Below are 19,816 nucleotides of genomic sequence, written 5' to 3' on the forward strand. Positions count from 1 at the left end.
AAAATTTTATGAAGTCAATTATTCTAGGCAGAATATACCTACTTTTTTCCCACCCTCTGGTTATGTTTTACCATCTTGCCATAAAGATCTTCATTGGGGTAATCACATAAATGGGATTGTAAATAATGGGTACAGATCTTTGCACATGGTTATGAGGGTACTTAGGGGTTGTAGTAAGGATGTAAAGGAGAGGGCATATAAGTGTCTGGTAAAATCCCAACTAGAGTATGGTTTCAAGTATATGGAACCCTCACCATGATTAACTGATTCGAGAACTGAGGAAAAAAAAAAAGCAGCTCAATTTGTTCTGGGTGATTTCCAAAATGTTGCAAAGTTTGCGTTGGGAAGATTTGGGAGAAAGGAGACAAGCTACTCAACTAAGTGGTATGTTCCGAGCTGCCAGTGGAGAGATGGCGTGGAATGACATTAGTAGGAGAATAAGTTTGAGTGGTGTTTTCAAAAGTAGGAAAGATCACAATATGAAGATAAAGTTGGAATTCAAGAGGAAAATTGGGGCAAATATTCGTTTATAGAAAGGGGAGTTAGGGATTGGAATAATTTACCAAGGATGATGTTCAATAAATTTTCCAAATTCTTTGCAATTATTTAAGAAAATACTAGAAAAACAAAAGGGAATCTGCCACCTGGCGACTGTCCTAAATGCAGATCAGTGGCAACTGACTCAACTACACTGGCCAAAAGTGAAATCCGAACACCAAGAAGACATTAGTTTAGAGGAATGAAATTTAGGCTAAGCCGCTGTCTACGTAACATAGTACCAAGCAAATGGCTGCTTGGGTTGGATCATGTAGTTTTCAGCTTGCATTCTGGAGATAGTGGGTTCAAATCCCACTGTTGGCAGCCCTGGATGGTTTCCTGTGGTTTCCGATTTTCACACCAGCCAAATGCCGGGGCTGTACCTTAATTAAGGCCACGATCGCTTCCTACCAACCCTAGGCCTTTCCTAAGAAGATGAAGTTGGAATTCAACAGGAAAATTGGGGCAAATATTCGTTTATAGGAAGGGGAGTTAGGGATTGGAATAATTTACCATGGATGATATTCAATAAATTTCCAAATTCTTTGCAATTATTTAAGAAAATACTAGAAAAATCTAAGAGAATCTGCCACCTGGTGACTGCCCTAAATGCAGATCAGTGGCGACTGACTCAACTACACTGGCCGAAAATGAAATCCCATCACCAAGAAGACACAAATAAAACTGTAAAATGGTAACATAGTGGTACATAAATAACCATTGTAGTTGACACGATGCAAACATGCAGGCATTATGTCATACAGGTGCAGTATGTTATTTTGTGAGATGGAGTTCCACACCTGTTGCACTTGGTCAGTCAAATCAGCAACGGTTACTGCTGGTATCAATAATAATAATATAAAAGAATTTATTGGACTCCAACCTATTCAATACATTACTGGATGTTAACATTTTTAGTTAAACATCGTTAAAAATGGAGACATGTTTCGCCCTCCATGTGGGGCATCATCAGTCATATCAAAGCACCTCAAAATTAAACCAGACGTCTGGTTGGAAATTATGAGCAATATTTGTAAGAAAGAATACATTAAAAACACGTACAAAGTCCTATCCAAAACAAAATAACAACAGACTAGTTACACATAGTAAAATACGCTAGTGGTTTCTTAATATTAAAATGAGGTTATCATATGCACAGTATAAAAATGGAAGTATTCAAAGTCCGTATGATATTGAGTTCGATGGTAGTTCTGCGTAGTATATACAAATGTTGGCAAAATAAAACACAATTTATAATTACTGTACACTTATTTCTAATTGTTAAAAATGATGAGGTAAAACATTCCAATTTGACTATTTGTAATTTGGCTCCAACCAAAATAATTCGCCCTAGGATTCATGAGGTAGTCAAACTCCGTTGGTCACTCTCTATTTGAATGGAGTGCACAGTGCAAGTGAACAGCTTTTGTTGATTATAAAACGAGGCTGTGCTAAGACAGAGTTAAAACAACACCAGCTTCAAATGAAGATAGTTAAAAACATCATTAGGTTCTTCCTAGTTGACTAAAAATTTTTAGTCAACTAGGAAGAACCTAATGATGTTTTTAACTATCTTCATTTGAAGCTGGTGTTGTTTTAACTCTGTCTTAGCACAGCCTCGTTTTATAATCAACAAAAGCTGTTCACTTGCACTGTGCACTCCATTCAAATAGAGAGTGACCAACGGAGTTTGACTACCTCATGAATCCTAGGGCGAATTATTTTGGTTGGAGCCAAATTACAAATAGTCAAATTGGAATGTTTTACCTCATCATTTTTAACAATTAGAAATAAGTGTACAGTAATTATAAATTGTGTTTTATTTTGCCAACATTTGTATATACTACGCAGAACTACCATCGAACTCAATATCATACGGACTTTGAATACTTCCATTTTTATACTGTGCATATGATAACCTCATTTTAATATTAAGAAACCACTAGCGTATTTTACTATGTGTAACTAGTCTGTTGTTATTTTGTTTTGGATAGGACTTTGTACGTGTTTTTAATGTATTCTTTCTTACAAATATTGCTCATAATTTCCAACCAGACGTCTGGTTTAATTTTGAGGTGCTTTGATATGACTGATGATGCCCCACATGGAGGGCGAAACATGTCTCCATTTTTAACGATGTTTAACTAAAAATGTTAACATCCAGTAATGTATTGAATAGGTTGGAGTCCAATAAATTCTTTTATATTATTATTATTGAGATTCTTTCAATACGGAAAATAAAATGATTTTCATTACTTGCAATTACTGCTGGTATTGGATGACGGACTTGTCATCCCTTGATGTCATTGAGCCATTGTTTGGAACTGTTGCAGCATCCAACCACAAGCATACCGACTCGTTGGCTGAACGGTCAGCGTACTGGCCTTCGGTTCAGAGGGTCCCGGGTTCGATTCCCGGCCGGATTGGGGATTTTAACCTCAATTGGTTAATTCCAATGGCACAGGGGCTGGGTGTATGTGTTGTCTTCATCATTATTTCATCCTCATCACGACGCATAGGTCGCCTACAGGCATCAAATAGAAAGACCTGCACCTGGCGAGCCAAACCAGTCCTGGGATATCCCGGCACTAAAAGCCATACGACATTTCATTTTTTCACCACAAGCATAAACACGTCTCTCCAAGTCATCATCTGGTAATTCAATGACACTCTATGGATGCCAACACCTCATTTTCAGATGCATTTTGATGCGTTTCCTCATGGTAAATTCCGGTATCCCCAACTCTGACGCACGTTTCAGTATGGATTTGACCGGAGATTGTTCGATAGACTTTTCCACGTCAGCACACAGTTCAAGTCTGATGGATGGTCTTCTACTTCTCAGCACGTCACGAACAATGCCCATTAAAAAGGATTTCTTTTCCCACGCTAACAACATCTTTGTTGGTGCTGCATTCACAAACCACGCAATTAAATCGTCCCTCACATTTTTAATTGATTTGCCACTGATTTTACGCTCATGAATCCACACAGCAACCAGCAAACGTTCCTCAATCGTATAATCACTTGTTTTAGGCATTCTATAAATATCTTGGCACCAACTTCTGTGGACAATCAAAGTCGACAACAATGGGTATCTGACAATAGAAATAAATAACGAGTAGGGGTATACGGACTATGTGCGCACTCTGTATATATCAATTACAACAGTTATACAAATTATATCTCAAAATAGCAACAGAACCCTTAACATTCACCAAAGCCACCGTATTCATTAGTTTTAACAGATAAAAATTTTAATATTTACTAGATCATAGGAAATATATACAGTAATTGCAAGAGGTTTTCTGTATACTGTATTTTCAGCATATCAAATTTTACATTGTTACAATACACTATGTTCTGGACTTTGTATTTGTATTTTTCTTCTGAACACTCCCCAGACACAAAAGAACATTGAAGATGGTTATCTAGCATTGCACATGGATTTAAGACAGATTCTGGCACATCACTTCATGACGGAAGAAAATCTTGAAGAGAAGACTATGAGGTATGTTTGTTTCCTGCACAAGAGTCAAACTCTGTCGATCACTTCGAGACACATCTTTCTCTTCCACCTCGTCATCACGTGGATTTTTTTTCACTCATAATGTCTACCTCAATTTCATCATCAATGAACACTAATACATTACAGTACATGTTGATGTAGTCGGCAAGATTCACACTTGTTGGCACATCCAACTTTTCACACAAATGCTTCCAGTTTTCCTCCGTTTCTGCTTTACCCAACACTTCCCTTTCTGTGATCTCATTTTCTGCATAAACCACTCCAGCTTTTTTAAAGCAGTTTATGATTATTTCTTCTTTAACTGATCTCTATGCAGCACTGAACACCTGCACTGCTTCCAATATGTTGACATTGTCTCTCTCTGAGGCAATATTACACAGCTTGTGTCAGACCACACAAGCCCGGTAATACCGCTTCAATGCATGAATTATCTGCTAATTCATTGGCTGCAGAACAGAGGTAGTATAACGAGGCAAGAATAAAAATTTAACATGCTCCAACTGGCAAAGCAATTATGAGAGGAGCCACTGTCTATGATGAGAAGTTCTCCTCTTTTCGGCCTCCATCTGACATTCCAGGCACAACAGCCATTCTTCGAATATCAAGGATGTCATCCATGCCTTGGTGTCGTGCCTATATTCACACCGCACATGTTGCACCCCCTCTAAGCACCTTGGCTTCCCAAACTTCCCACACCTCAGTTTGTCCGTCCCCATGGAGTTTGTACACAAAAGAACGTTTATTCACTCTTTTGAGCTTCTGCCCCCCATAACACTCTTTCCTTGAATTCGAGGATTTTGGTTGGCATTAAACTGTAGGATGAATTATTTGCTAATTCATTAATTGGCTGCAGAACAGAGGTAGTATTTGGAGGCAAGAATAAAACTTTCACATGCTCCAACTGGCAAGGCACATAATTATTCATTATAAAAGTCCACCGGCAAATATTTTTCAAGGCAGCTAACAGAATCTCCAGCCAACACAAAGACACAACTTTCTTAGGGACATTGGTAGCTTCACCATTTATAATCTCATGGGAAATAACATGTCTTTCCAGGAACTTATTAAGTCAACCAGCACTCCCCATTTACTTACTCCATGCCTCTACGGGCCTTTAAGGACCTTGGCTCCTTGACCACAGCTCTCCAGTCATCCCGGTTTTCAGCATACCTAAGCCACCTTCTGACTCCAACGGTCCTCAGATCAGTCACCCCATTCTCCACCCATCTCATCCGGGGCTAACCTCTCCTTCTCCTGTCCCCAGGGTGCCCTGTCAGTGCCTTCCTTGGAAGTCTTCCATCCTCCATCCATTGCACACGCACCAGCCATCCAATTCATCTCATTTTGACTGAGGTCACCAAGTCTGGCTCCTTACAAAATAATCTTATTTCTTCACTTGTTCCGATTCTCTACGAATCTCCCTCCTTCACCGATCCAAATATCTTCCTCAGTACTTTCCTTTCCCACACATTCTATCTCCTCTCTGTAGCCTCAGTCAATACTCATGCCTCACTCCCATACATAAGTACTGGTTTAATTATTGCGTTGTAGTCAGTTTTAATTTCCTGCTGAAGTTTTTACTTCTCAGAAGGGGGTACAGTGCTCTGTAGGATCTGCTGGCAGCCTTAATACGATTTACAAGATCTGTCTCAACTTTATTTTCTGATGTTATTACGGACCCAAGATATGTGAAGCTATCTACTGCTTTAAAGGTGTAATCATCCACTTGGAGTTTCTCCGTGTTCCTTTCACTTCTCTCCGTTACCATATATTTAGATTTAGCCTCACTTATCTCCAAACCCAAAGACCCAGCCGCATCTTTCAGCTCCCTCAAGGCAGTTGTAATTGCCTCGTTACTTCTAGCAGTTATCACCACACCATCTGCATAAGCGAAAACTTGGATCAGTCTATTGTAAATATTACCACCCTGATTAGTAGTTATTGATCTTACAGCTTTCTCCAGCAGTACATTAAATGACACTGGTGATAAGGGATTCCTTGCCTTAGGCCTTCTTCGGTTCTGAAAGATCTTGACAGACTTCTCTGCACTTTTGCTGTTCCCCAGGGTCATCTTCGTCAATCTTCTTAACTTCTGTGGGAATTTAAAATCCTTCACTGTTTCCCGTAATGTCAATCTCTTTACTTTGCTATAGGCTTGTTTAAAATCTATAAAAAGATGTCCTAGTCAAAAGTTGTATTTGTATGTCTTTTCCAGAGTCATTCTCATGGTGAAAATATGGTCCATCGTCAATCTTCCAGGTCTGAAACTAACTTGGTACTCCCCTACAATTCTTTCTGCTCTACTACTAGCTCTCTCTGTTATGGCTGTAGAGAGGATTTTGTACTCTATGCGCAGTAAGGATACACCTCGATAATTCTTGCATTGCAAGCGTGACCCCTTCTTATGTATAAAGCATATATTTGCTAGAGTCCAGTCCTCCAGCATTTTACCTGTTTCCCATACCTTTTTAATTATCTCATGTATTCTCCTCACCAACACTACTCCATGTTTAACCATTTCTGCCGTTATGAGGTCATTCCCTGGGGCTTTACTATTCTTCAACTGTTTCATAATTTCTCTTACTTCTTCAATCGATGGTGATCCCATATCGTCTTCATCCTCATCTCCATTCTCATCATTCCTCTCTTACCCCTCATACTTATCTCCACATTCCCCCTCCTCATTTCTCTTTGAAGTTTCCATACTACCTGATCCTTCTCTTTCTTCATTTATTGGTCTGACAGAAAGTAATATTTTGCCCAATTTTCCAGAAAACATTATTTCCCAATAATCAGTCTACCAGTCTCATCCTTAAGCATATTCACTCCAGGATGATATCCTTCTTTACTTGCCCAATTCCATGGAAGAATTTTCTACCTTGTTTGTTTTCAAAATTCTTCTGCATTTCATCCACTCTCTCCCTTTCTTGTATTCTTTTCTTGTTCGTTATCAATGTATTTGCTATTCTCTGTTTCTCTTTAAAAACTGCCATATTATTTTGAGTGGGTCTCTGTAGCATTCTTTGTCGGGCCAGATTTCTCCCTTCCAGAACCTTACCCACTTCTTCGTCATACCATTTATTTCTATTCTGTTCCCTTCTTTCTCCAAGTACTTCCTGCGCTGTTGTATTTATTACTAGCTTGGTTTCTTCCCACATTGTATTGATGTCCACATCCCCATTTCTGCCCATCTGTAGTTTTCTTTGCAGCCAGTCTCTATACTCTTCCTCCTTCTTCTCATCCCATAACAGTTCTACATTATAGACCTTGCTCTGCTCAGCTCTGTCCCTGGGTTTAATTGCCAGTCTTTATTGGAACTTGATCCTCACCAGTATGTGATCTGAATCACTGTCTGCACCACGCATGCTTCTCGCATCCATTATATTGGAGGCATGTTGTGCATCTACCAGCAAAGGGTCTATCTGGTTCTTTGTCAGACTCTCTGGTGATATCCATGTCTCTTTATGAATCTCCTTATGGAGAAAACATGTGATCTTAATCACCAACTCCTTGATAAAGGCAAAATCAATCAATTTCCATCCGTTCTCATTGGATTCTTGGTGTTTACTGTGATTTCCTGGCATTGGGTGGTTTTCTTTCTCTTTGCTTACTTTGGCATTGTAATCCCCTAGGACAACTTTAACATCATACTTGAGCAACTTGTCATATACTTGCTCCACGTTTTCATAGAACTGTTCTTTCTCTTCCTCTTCGGCACCCTCTGTTGGGGCATGGACACTTAACTAGTGATATGTAGGCAAATCTCCCTTTCAATCTTAACCGGCATAGTCTGGGGCTTATTGCTTCATATTAAATCATATTATGACTGACCGATTTCTTGACCATAAACCTGTTCCTATTCTATTTTCTTCCTCCCTACTATTGAACAAAATGTAGTGCTGTAGATCTACCACCTTGATTGTCTTCCATCTTATCTCCTGTAATACTGCGACATCTATCTGACGTTTAAGTAATTCCTCCTCCAATTTTCTACTAGCCCCAGCCTGAAAGATACTTCTAACATTCCATGTTCCAATATCGTATCCGTATCGTTGCCATTAGCATGTTTTAGTCGTCGTAAGTTTGGGACCACCCGGTTATCTCAATTTGGTTTCTCTCCATGAATTCGGGAAACCCAAGTGAATGTGCAAAGGATCACGCATACTTACATAACAGAGGGCCATCGATTGGAATGCTTCTGGTCTGCATTTCAACAAACCCTGTATAAACGGCTTTGTCCACCTCTTCGTAGTCTGCTGCCCTCATCTTCTTTTGCTGTGGAACAAAGGCATTGGCACCAATATTCTGTTCTATCTTTTCTGTTTTAGAAAAATAGGTATTGTTGCTATCTCTCATTTCTTCACTTCCAGAAGTGTTTCACATTTTTCTTTTAAAGAAAACTGCTGTCGCTTCTTTTAATCCAAATTGCCGATGGAAGAAAGTTTACATGCACACTACATATGTCGCTTTACAATACGAATGAAAACAACAGGGGCAGTATTGCCACCAAGCAAAAATTAAATTACCTTAACATTATCAAAATTTTACCCTAAATTACCCTAGATTTAAAAAAAATACATAAAGACTTACGAAGACAATACCTTCAAGTTATTTTCATTCCTAAAATAGTAGCTAGTACCCATTAGACTCATGAAGGTACTAAAGAATAGGAGAATATAATTTTCTGTAAACCAGTTTCTATGAGTTAGCAGTGACAACATTTTTTTCTTTGTTTTTAATGTGCTCAAACCAGCTGATGCTCAAAATCTCCCTACTGAATCAGAATAATAATGTTATTGGTTTTTACATCCTTTTAAATACTTTGATGATTTTCAGAGACGCTGAGCTGCCAAAATTTTGTCCCACATTAGTTCCTTTACGTACCAGTAAATCTACTGACATGAGGCTGACGTATTTGAACACCACCTAATACCACCAGACTGAGCCAGGATCAAATACGTCAACTTGGGATCTGAAGGCCAGACTTGTCAATCATTTCTTATGGGAAATTTTTGCTTCAATATAAGATATGGATTACAAGCACATTTACAGAACAAATTATGCTTTACTGTACTTACATCTAAGGGAACACCCAGATTCAGCATCAGATGGCATTCCTTTATCTCTTTCTTACCCATTTCTGTATTTCTCACACCCCTCTCCAAACCTAGCAAAATCCAAGTACCTACATGTTAACCTGAGTCCTTCCCTTCCATCTTCCCTATTCTAATGATATTGTAAAGACAATTTTGAACTTAGTAATGTTCCTTCTGATGCATGCAAGCCATCAGCCAATTTCTTAATAGGTAAGTTACTACTTTCTATCTGTTCTCATAACAATGACTGTTATTGTTCGAGTCATCAGTCGATAGACTGGTTTGATGCAGCCACCCTATCCTGTGCTAACCTTTTCATTTCTAGATAACTGCTGCATCCTACATCTGCTCTTATCTGCTTGTCATATTCATACCTTGGTCTGACTACATCACTCTTATTTCTACTGAAGTATTAATAGGAAAAGCAAGCTTATAGGTTTACATGATTGTTGATGTTATGATCATAGCCACAGACCTCTAGTTTTACATGAGGTTAGATATACATTTGTACAGTTATTCGTGCCCATTCTGTTACATACAGAATATACTGGGTTTATGCAAAAGTTGGTAGGAATTGTTTATGGCCTGGCAGCACTCCAGTAGCTACGAGTCTGTTTATCACTTGGAATGATACTGTTGTACTTGTGGATACACTTTGAGTTTTGCATGTTTCACAGGGAGGTGACTTTTCATTTTAAAAATCCCACATACATTTTCCAGGATTTGAACTGTGGTTGATCTGGTGAAAAGCCGGTGACAATGTTACTCAGCTATCACACACCGCTCTATTATTAACCCTAGAACTGCTGCAGGTTTACCTGTCAAGTGCTGCAGTAAATTCCCATAAAGCACACACTAAAGGATTCGGTATCCTTCATGACTAACATTAGGCATGTTTACACTGTCTGTAGGAACATGATCACTATCACTTGCATTGAGGGGGATGTCCATAACTAGCAGGACATCCTATTCACCGGTATCACTGCCACTGCTTTCACCATCTTCATTTTCATACGAATCCACACAATAATCACTGTCATCGTCCATACTATGACACAAATCATAAAAAATCAAGCGTTCAATTTCTGAACCGTCAACATAGTTGGCTGCCATTTTGCTCAATGCAACCTCAATGTCAACATGAAAGTACTTCCACTTCTGCAGCCAAATAATAGCCTGCATATTGTCATTTGTTTGCCAAAGTCTTTCGCTACAAAAGATAAAAGCATCGGGAACCAGCATGGCTTGAAATTAGTGCCATCTGTTGGCTAACAGTAGTACTATATTTGAATTCCTAGACCATTTCCTAGGGAGACGACCACACTTAACCAAACAGCACACCGTCTTCCTGGAAGACGGTCCGCAGTTCTAGGGTTAATAAAAAACAAACAAGGATTAACATGAGAACAGTCCAGAGTGGTCTTGTGCTAAGCATCTTTCTATCTTTCTCACTAGTTTCCTGTCTTTGACGGTACACATACATTTGTAGTTATTCTTGCCCTTTTGATTACATACAGTATATACTGGGTTTATGCAAAAGTTGGTAGGATTTGTTTTAGGCCTGGCAACAGTGCAGTAGCTAGGAGTCTGTTTATCAGTTGCAGTGATATTATTGTACTTTAGGATAAACTTTTAATTTTGTATATTTGGAGAAAGTACAGTAGAAGTCTGTTATAGCGAGAATTCATAATGGCGAAAAATTTACTCGCTATAGTGGATTGTCATTATATCCGATTTTTCGTAAAAGTCGGGGCAACACCACCCCAAGATTAAAATCGGTGTGAAACGGCAATCAGTTTGTTCAAAACCTATGTTTACGCGGATGACATACACACTATGGCTTACTTGTTTGTTATTTTTCAAAATCTGATACTATGTGAAAGTGTATGAGTAATTTAATTCTAAAAAATTATAGTATCACTCCGGAGGCCTGTGTGGCAAACATTTTAATTTTCTTCAAACAGCATCGCCTAACCTAAGCATATATGTATGATGAAAACACATTTCAAGCTCACGTAGAGAAATGATAACCTCCTTGCTACAAATTTACATCGGGATAGACTTGCCGAAATTTAACGAGACGCGAGAAAATAAAAACTAACCACTGAAATCAGTGATGTACTCTGCTATATCTTGAGGTGTATCACTTTCTTACTAAATTTCAGCATATAACATTACATTAAGTGATCGTTTACTTCAGCCTGTATTTCTAATGAGTTAAAAACTGCTATTGGCCATGTTGTTTACGCATTTATTACGAAAACGTGTTATCCACTATCATTTTGAATTTTCTTTTAGAGAACAGCAGTCGACGGGTATTACTGACTCCGACATCGCCTTCGAATGTCGAAGAGAGAGTTTGCAAGTGTACTCAGCGAGAAAACGATACGGTACCGAAGATGACTGATCACATTTTGTGGCAAATGTTTCAGTTTTCTTATTCAAACAGCATCAACCTAACCTAACTTAGCCATACTATATGTATAGGCTAAGGAAACATATTCCAAATGCCAGTAGAGAAATTATAATATTCTCGCTATAAATTTACATGGGAATAGCGTCTCCGAAATTTAACCCAATACGAAAAAAATATCAACTAACCTCTGAAATCAGTGATGCACTCTGCCATATCATGAGGTGTATCATATTCTTACTTAATTTCAGTGCAGAGTATTGAAATTAAGCAATCATTTACCTCAGCCTTTATTTCTAACAAGTTACACATCTGCCATAGACCACATTATTTACGTATTTGTTACAAAATCATGTTCTCTTTCATTTCTAATTTTCTTTACGGAACAGCAGTCGATGGGTGTTATTAATCGACTCCAACATTGCCTTTGAATGTCATCAAGAGAGCTCGCAAGTGCACATAGTAAAAAAACTATACCGAACATCGCATTTTGTGGCAAATGCTTCAGTTTTCTTATTCAAACAGCGTCATGTAACATAACTTAACCGTACTATATATACTATGAAAACACATTTCAAGTGCCAGTAGAGAAATTATAACCTTCTCGTTATAAATTTACGTGATAAAAGCCGTTCCGAAATTTAACCAGACGCGAGAAAATATAAAGTAACCTCTGAAATCAATGATGCATTCTACCATATCTTGAGGTGTATCCCATTCTTACTTAATTTCAGTATTTAGTATTAAAATTAAGCAATTGTTTACTTCAGCCTTTATTTTTAACAAGCTAACAACTGCTATCAGACACGTAATTTACGCATTTATTATGAAAACGTGTTCTCTTCCATTTCCATTTTCCTTTACAGAACAGCAGTTGACGGGTATTACTAACTGACTCCGGCATCGCCTTTGAATGCCGACGAGAGAGCTTGCTAATGGACATAGCGAGGAATAGATACTGAAGATGATCGACTGCATGCAATTTAATTGCTGGGTGCATAAATATCGGTAACAAAAAAGTCGTGCACGCTTAATAGCTTGTAATAAAGGATGTGTCAGTGATAAGGCTCTTGCTGTAACCAAAGGATAATACACAGTTCAATATAGGAATTTTGAAGGGACACACAAAAACTGTCATTACAACGGGGTTCTCATTATATGCCGTAATCATTATACAGTAGCGGGCTTCTACTGCCAGTGTAATCTGTGGACTATAGAAGACGGAGTATCAAGTGGAGAAACTTCAACCTATTCTTAAGTGTCTGATAGGACAATGATAGTATCATATTTCTGGGTACTGTTTCCCACAATTGAGAACATCAGTCGATGTTAACTGTGAACAGCTCAGATGCCTTGTGGCTGCAATGCAAGAAAATTGACCAGGAAGAAGACACTAACTGTAGTGTGACACAATAACGCATGCCCGCACTCCGCTTACTTGACAGAAGTAGTTATCCACGAGCTTTGTTGGGAGGTTCTTCCACAACCTACTTATCCCCGAGATCCTGCATCATCAGATTTCTACCTTTTTGCTTTTCTATCCCACAATATCCAAGAAAGGTTCTTTGATAAAGAAAACACACTTCAAATTTGGCTTGACAACTTCTTTAAACTTCTAACTAGCAGATTTCTTCAGACATGGAACTGAAAAATTGTCCCCACATTGGCAGAAAGTCACTGATAATGTGTGAGAATATGTTACTGATTTTGATTGTATTTCCCTTTTCTCTCAAATGCATAAAAATACGGTCAAGATTTTTGTGATATAGCAAAAAATTTCTATAAATTGATGCATCAATCCAACAGATAATTTTTCCTGTTAGCTTCTAAGTATGTCAACAATACTAGGTGGTAAAGTCTTACACAACTTCAAATGCAGAGAAAGAAATCTACAGGACAAATGAGCCATTTATTTCCCAAGTGGTGTAGGTCCAAAACTGTTGATTTTGGACTAACACCACACATCAATATTTTTGTTTTGTTATTTGCTTTACGTCGCACCAACACGGATAGGTCTTATGGCGACGATCATCAATATTTTAAGGGGTCCATTATATACTGACAAAGGGGTGTATGTCATAGTTCAAAAATGGTTTGGTAAAAGAACTGACTCAACACTTGACGACCTAATGATGTAAGTCCAGTACAAGTGGTCCTTATTTTATTTGCTACCATTGGAGACTTTATTTTTATACTCGTATTTTTAAAAAGGCCCAATAATATATGTTCTCTATTTCAATAAAAATAAATCCAGTCTGATTTCCTGTTATTTTATTAATGATTACTCTTGTAATAATAGTGAAAATCTGTCCAACTAAAACTTAAATGTAATAAAATGATTCCAAGACTATTTAGTCACTGATTTGGAGTAGAATAGTAACAAAATATTGGCTTCCAAATTTGTTTTAGCAATATTATATTGTTATTGTACTGTTTACCATGTTATAAAGCAATATTTTACATATAAATTATTATTTTTTCAATGAACTTGAAAATTTTACAAATGTATTGTAGGTTACTGTGAGATCAAATGCAAACTTTTAAATATCTCAAAACTGCAAATATGGACTTACACCACTTGGGAAATATTAAGCACGAATGGCACTTCAAAACCTAATAGTTGAAATATATCAACAAAATAAAACAAATACTCTGAAATGAAAGTTTTAAAACACGTGTCTTCTTTGGATAATACATACTCAAGGTTGACCAAACAATCCAGGTTTTCAAGGCAGGAGATCTGATTGTCATACAACTCTAGTTCTTTCAATGTCACTAAACTATTCAAGTTCTCAATTTTCTTTATGAGATTCCAGCGCATGTACAAGCGTTCTACTTTTGTGAGGTTTTCCAGGTGCTCAAGTTTACATATTCTCTGATGATTCATATCAAGTTCCTGTAAATAAGGGAGAAAGGTTACAATCAGTATACAGCATTAAATAAAACAAAATGTAAGCTCTAGTATCATAACAAATTATTCTACTAAATTAATACTTGTTCAGCCTCAAGATCTTCAAATTACAATGAGCCTCTTTAAGAACCATTGAATGGCGATCAAAGTTTTAAGATATATAAATGAGTCATTGATCACTGATGATGGTTATGATTATGAAAATGGACGCAGAAAGAAATCTATAGTCTCACTATCAATGAGTCCCTTTAACACTGAATTATCCTAAGATCTATGATGGTGAATCACAGGCATCTTTTTAAACATGCAATAATAATAAATGATAATGTGTAGGCATTTTAAATTGTCACCATCCACGCTGTCTGCTCGTCAATTTCGACGTTTCATTTTATTCCATCAGATGGTAAAGAAACACTCACCTATCTTGGGCAACCCATAGCTGAGTTAATTAATTTTGTCAGGTGAACAATAAATGTGTACCAGATTTTTTACACGCCAACATCATACAACATGGAATATTGGATGGACTTTTTTCTCCACTTCAAAAACCTGACTGCCTCTGCCAGGTTTGAACTCGCAATGTTGGAATCGGAAGGATGACACACTACCATTGACTCATAGCAGAAGAATAAAAAGAAAACCCAGTGTATAGCAATTAGCATAGGCCTATTATAGTAGCCTGGCTAAATTTTCTACAGCATTCAACAGAGGAGATTTATGCCAGAAGTACTATATTTTTCACTTCCTCTCTGGTTATATATCAAGCAATTTCTGACCCCTTTCAAACAATACTTAAATACAAAAGTGATATAAATAGTGTCCTCCCCTGCGAACCATGTGAACTTGCCATGGTGGGGAGGCTTACGTACCCCAATGAAGCAGATAGCCGAGCTGCAGGTGCAACCATATCGGATGGGTATTAGTCGAGAACCCCAGACTAACGAATACATTACCGAAAGGGAGGTAGCAGCCTTTCGAAAACTGGAAGGGTGGCAGTCTAGATGATTGACTGATACGGCCTTGTAATAATACTCAACATGGCTTAGCTATGTTGATAATGCTACACGTCTGAAATCAAGGGGAAACTACAGCCGTAACTAACTTCCGAGCACATGCAGCTCTCTCTGTACGAATGATGTGCTGATGATGGCTTCCACCCGGATAATATATTCTGGAAGTAATAGTCCCCCATTCGGATCTCCGGGTGGGAACTGCAAGACAGGGGGAAATCATCAGGAAGATGGATACCGACATACTGTGAGTCGGAGCGCGGAATGTTAGAAGTTTGAACCGTTGTGGTAGGTTAGAGAATCTGAAAAGGGAGATGGATAGACTAAAGTTAGATATAGTTGGTATAAGTGAAATATGTTGACAGGAGAGCAGGATTTTGGGTCAGGTAACTACAGAAATATCAGCACAAAATCAAACAGGGAAAATGCAGGAGTTGGTTTAATATGAATAAGAAAATAGGGCACCAAGTAAGCTACTATGACCAGTACAGTGAAAGGATTATTGTCAAGATAGACACCAAACCTATGCCCATCACAATAGTACAGGTCTACATGCCTACAAGTTCAGCGGATGATGAAGAAATCGAAAGAATATATGAAGAGAGAGATTTCATACAATATGTAAAACATGACGAGAATCTAATTGTAATGGAAGACTGCAATACAGTGGTAGGCCTAGGAAGAGAAGGTAATACAGTAGGAGAATTCGGATTGGGACAAAGGAATGAAAGAGGAATTCGGCTGGTTGAATTCTGCACCGATTATAATTTAGTCCTTGCTAATAATGTGCTTGGTTCAAACACCACAAACAACAGCTTTATATGTGGACAAGGCCTGGAGACACTGGAAAGTATCAAAAAGACTTTATTATGATTAGGCAGAGATTCAGAAACCAGATGCTGGATTGCAAAACTTTCCCAAGAGCAGACGTGGACTGTGACTGCAACTTGTTGGTCATGAAATGCCATCTGAACTTGAAGAAATTGAAGAAAGGAAGGAATGGAAAGAGATGGGATCTAGACAAGTTGAAAGAAAAAAGTGTGAGGGATTGTTTCAAGGAATATGTTACTCAAAGACTAAATGTAAAGGCTGAAGGAAACAAAATAGAGGAAGAATGGACAGTCGTGAAGAATGAGGTCAGTAGGGCTGGTTAAGAAATGTTAGGAAGAAAGGAAAGATCAATGGATAACTCAGTAGATACTGATTGGTGAACTACAAAAAATACAAGAATGAAAAAAAAAAATATATATATGAAGAGGGCAGAAAGGAATACAGGCAATTAAAGAATGAAGTGGATAGAAAGTGTAGAACAGCTAAGGAAGATTGGCTGAAGGAGAAGTGCAAGAATGTTGAAAGTTGTATGGTGCTAGGAAAGGTAGATGCTGCATATAGGAAAATCAAGGAAACCATTGAAGAAATTAAAACTAGGTGTATGAATATCAAGAGTTCAGATGGAACACCACTTCTGGGGAAAGAAAACAAGGCAGAAAGATGGCAAGAACATATCCAACAGTTGTATCAAGGTAAAGACGTAGATATGATATGGTTCTGGAACAAGAAGAGGCTGTTGATGATGATGACACGGGAGACCCAATTTTGAGGTCAGAATTCAACGGAGCTTTGAGAGACCTAAACAGGAACAGAGCCACTGGAATTGATGACAATCCCTCTGAATTATCAACTGAATTAGGAGAAACCAGCATGGCGAGGTTATTCCATTTAATGTGTAAGATGTATGATACAGCAGAAGTGCCACCCGATTTTCAGCCTATGTTGTTATACCTATTCCCGAGAAAGCCGGTGCTGACAAGTGTGAAAACTATCGCACCATTAGTTTAGTATTCCGCACCTGCAAAATTTCAACACATATTAGTTACAGAAGAATGGAAAGACAAGTTGAAACTGAGTTGGGGGAAGATCAATTTGGCTTCAGAAGAAATGTATAAACACGTAAAGCAATCCTGACTTTACGTCTGAATTTAGTAGATCGAATTAAGAAGAACAAGCCCACATACATGGCGTTTGTAGATCTAGAAAAAGCATTCAATAATGTTGATTGGACTAAGCTATTTGAGATTCTGAAGGTGATCGGGATCAGATGCCAAGAACAAAGAATTATCCACAATCTGTATGAAAATCAGTCTGAGGTGAAAAGAATCGAGGGCTTTGAAAAAGAGGCAACAATCCACAAAGCAGTAAGGCAAGGCTGCAGTTTGTCCCCTCTGCCTTTCAATGTTTACATAGAAGAGGCGATAAAGGAAATCAAAGAGGAATTTGGAAAGGGAATCAAAGTCCAAGGAGAGGAAATCAAAACCCTGAGATTTGCCGATGATACTGTTATTTTATGTGACTCTGCAAACGATCTGGAGAAATTGCTGAATGATATGGGCAGAGTCTTGGAGAAGGAATAAAATATGAAAATAAATAAGTCCAAAATAAAAGTAATGGAGTGCAGTCGAACAAAGTCAGGTGATGCAGGAATATTAGATTAGGAAATGAAGTCTTAGAGGAAGTAGATGAATATTGTTAGTTGGGTAGTAAGATAACTAATGATGGTAGAAGTAAGGAGGACATAAAATGCAGAAGCACAAGCAACGAAGGCCTTTCTTAAGTAAATAATTTTTTCACCTCGAACATTGATATAGGAATTAGAAAGATGTTTTCGAAGACTTTTGTCTGGAGTGTGGCATTGTATGAAGTGAAACATGGAAGATAACTAGCTCAGAAAGAATGATAATAGAATCTTTTGAAATGTGGTGTTATAGAAGAATGCTGAAGGTGAGATGGATAAATCAAATCACGAATGAATACTGAACTGAATTGGTGAGCGGAGATCGATTTGGCTAAATTTGATGAGAAGAGATAGAATGATAAGGCACATCTTAAGACACCCACGACTTGTTCAGTTGGTGTTTGAGGAAAGTGTAGATGGTAAGAACAGTAGGGGTAGACCAAGGTATGAAAAAGCCAAGCAGATTAAACCAGATACAGGATGCAGTAGTTGCACAGAAATGAGAAGGTTAGCACAGGATAGGCTGGCATTCAGAGATGCATCAAACCAGTCTATGGACTGATGACTCAAAACACAACACATGAATAGAGCAGGCTTTATGAGTGTTATATGACTGAGAGACCACAACAGTACAAAGAAAAAAGAGAAGAATGTTTTTTTACAGAAGAAACATGGGACTAAATTGGTAAATACTTGACAAAATGTTCAGAAACATGCATTATTTTCTCTGCCCAACAAACAGAGGATTCACTACAAAACAAAGAAGGTAGAAAGTCAAATTTTGATAAAAACAACTCTGAAAACTGTAAAAGTAGGTAGTGGGACCTAAAGCAAATATTATTATTATTATTATTATTATTATTATTATTATTATTATTATTATTATTATTATTATTAATTTTTCTGGAAGGCACCTTTAACATACCTTATTTGTAAAAATAGGTAATAAATATACATTTTTGAATACTGTTTGCAAATTTTCTTAAAAGTAGTACCGAAGTACAAAAACATACGTAAATGAGAAAAATGGATCTAAAGTTTCTCAATAAAATGTCTTACTACTGGCAATTTTCAAAGAATTCCAGCCTCATAAATGAATTATCTGTGTTCTTGGTCTCTTTATGTTCCTCTTTATTCTCCAAGCTCTTTTACTCATCTCTTCCATCATTAACTCTGCTGTTTCTTCAGCTATATACCTGATGGAGAATCACTACTAATTTGAGCTTTATGCATACAACAAGGCCAGCACAATGTTATGTTACCAGCAACATTCACCTCCACCGCAGACAAATTATCACTACTTTAACCTAAATCTTTATTTACACAAGGAAGATTTCTTCCCAAAATGCTTCACACAATCCACTGTGTGGTAGGAGAATAGAAAATCACAATACTACATCAAAGTTACAACTTCCAATGCATCTTTATAAACATACAGTAAACAATGTCAGGAGCTGCTATGGCTACCAATATGGAGAGCACACTTCATACAGCAGGGTGATAGTGAGTACAGAAATTGATCTCTAATTATTTAGAGGTTATCAGCATAAATATAAACCTTGGTAAAAAGTAGGCATGATTATTCAAGATGCTTCATACTGATGTACTTTAAGTCTCATAAAATACTCAGTTATCCTATTTTATTTATTTTTTCAATGCACTCAATTTTCTGTACATTATAAATATTAAAAACTGCTGAAAATGGCAATTTAATTATTTCTTTCACCCCAACTAGTTGTTTCTCACCTTAAAAGAGAAAGACTATACATGTGTACCTTAATTTTCTTCTTTATCAAGGTTTGTTCTAC

The 19,816-nt window shown here is 37.6% G+C and overlaps 1 protein-coding gene across 1 annotated transcript in view; it reads right to left on the reverse strand.

Annotated features, from left to right (window-relative positions):
• sds22 (protein phosphatase 1 regulatory subunit sds22) overlaps positions 1 to 19,816 on the reverse strand; it is a 214,026-nt gene that overhangs the window by 148,455 nt on the left and 45,755 nt on the right. Inside the window, exon 4 of the mRNA XM_067137327.2 lies at positions 14,275 to 14,471. Coding sequence (XP_066993428.1) covers positions 14,275 to 14,471 — 197 coding nt within the window. The remainder of the gene's footprint in view (positions 1 to 14,274; positions 14,472 to 19,816) is intronic.

The sequence above is a fragment of the Anabrus simplex genome, chromosome 1 (assembly GCF_040414725.1).
Source record: "Anabrus simplex isolate iqAnaSimp1 chromosome 1, ASM4041472v1, whole genome shotgun sequence".
In the NCBI taxonomy this organism is placed as follows: domain Eukaryota; kingdom Metazoa; phylum Arthropoda; class Insecta; order Orthoptera; family Tettigoniidae; genus Anabrus; species Anabrus simplex.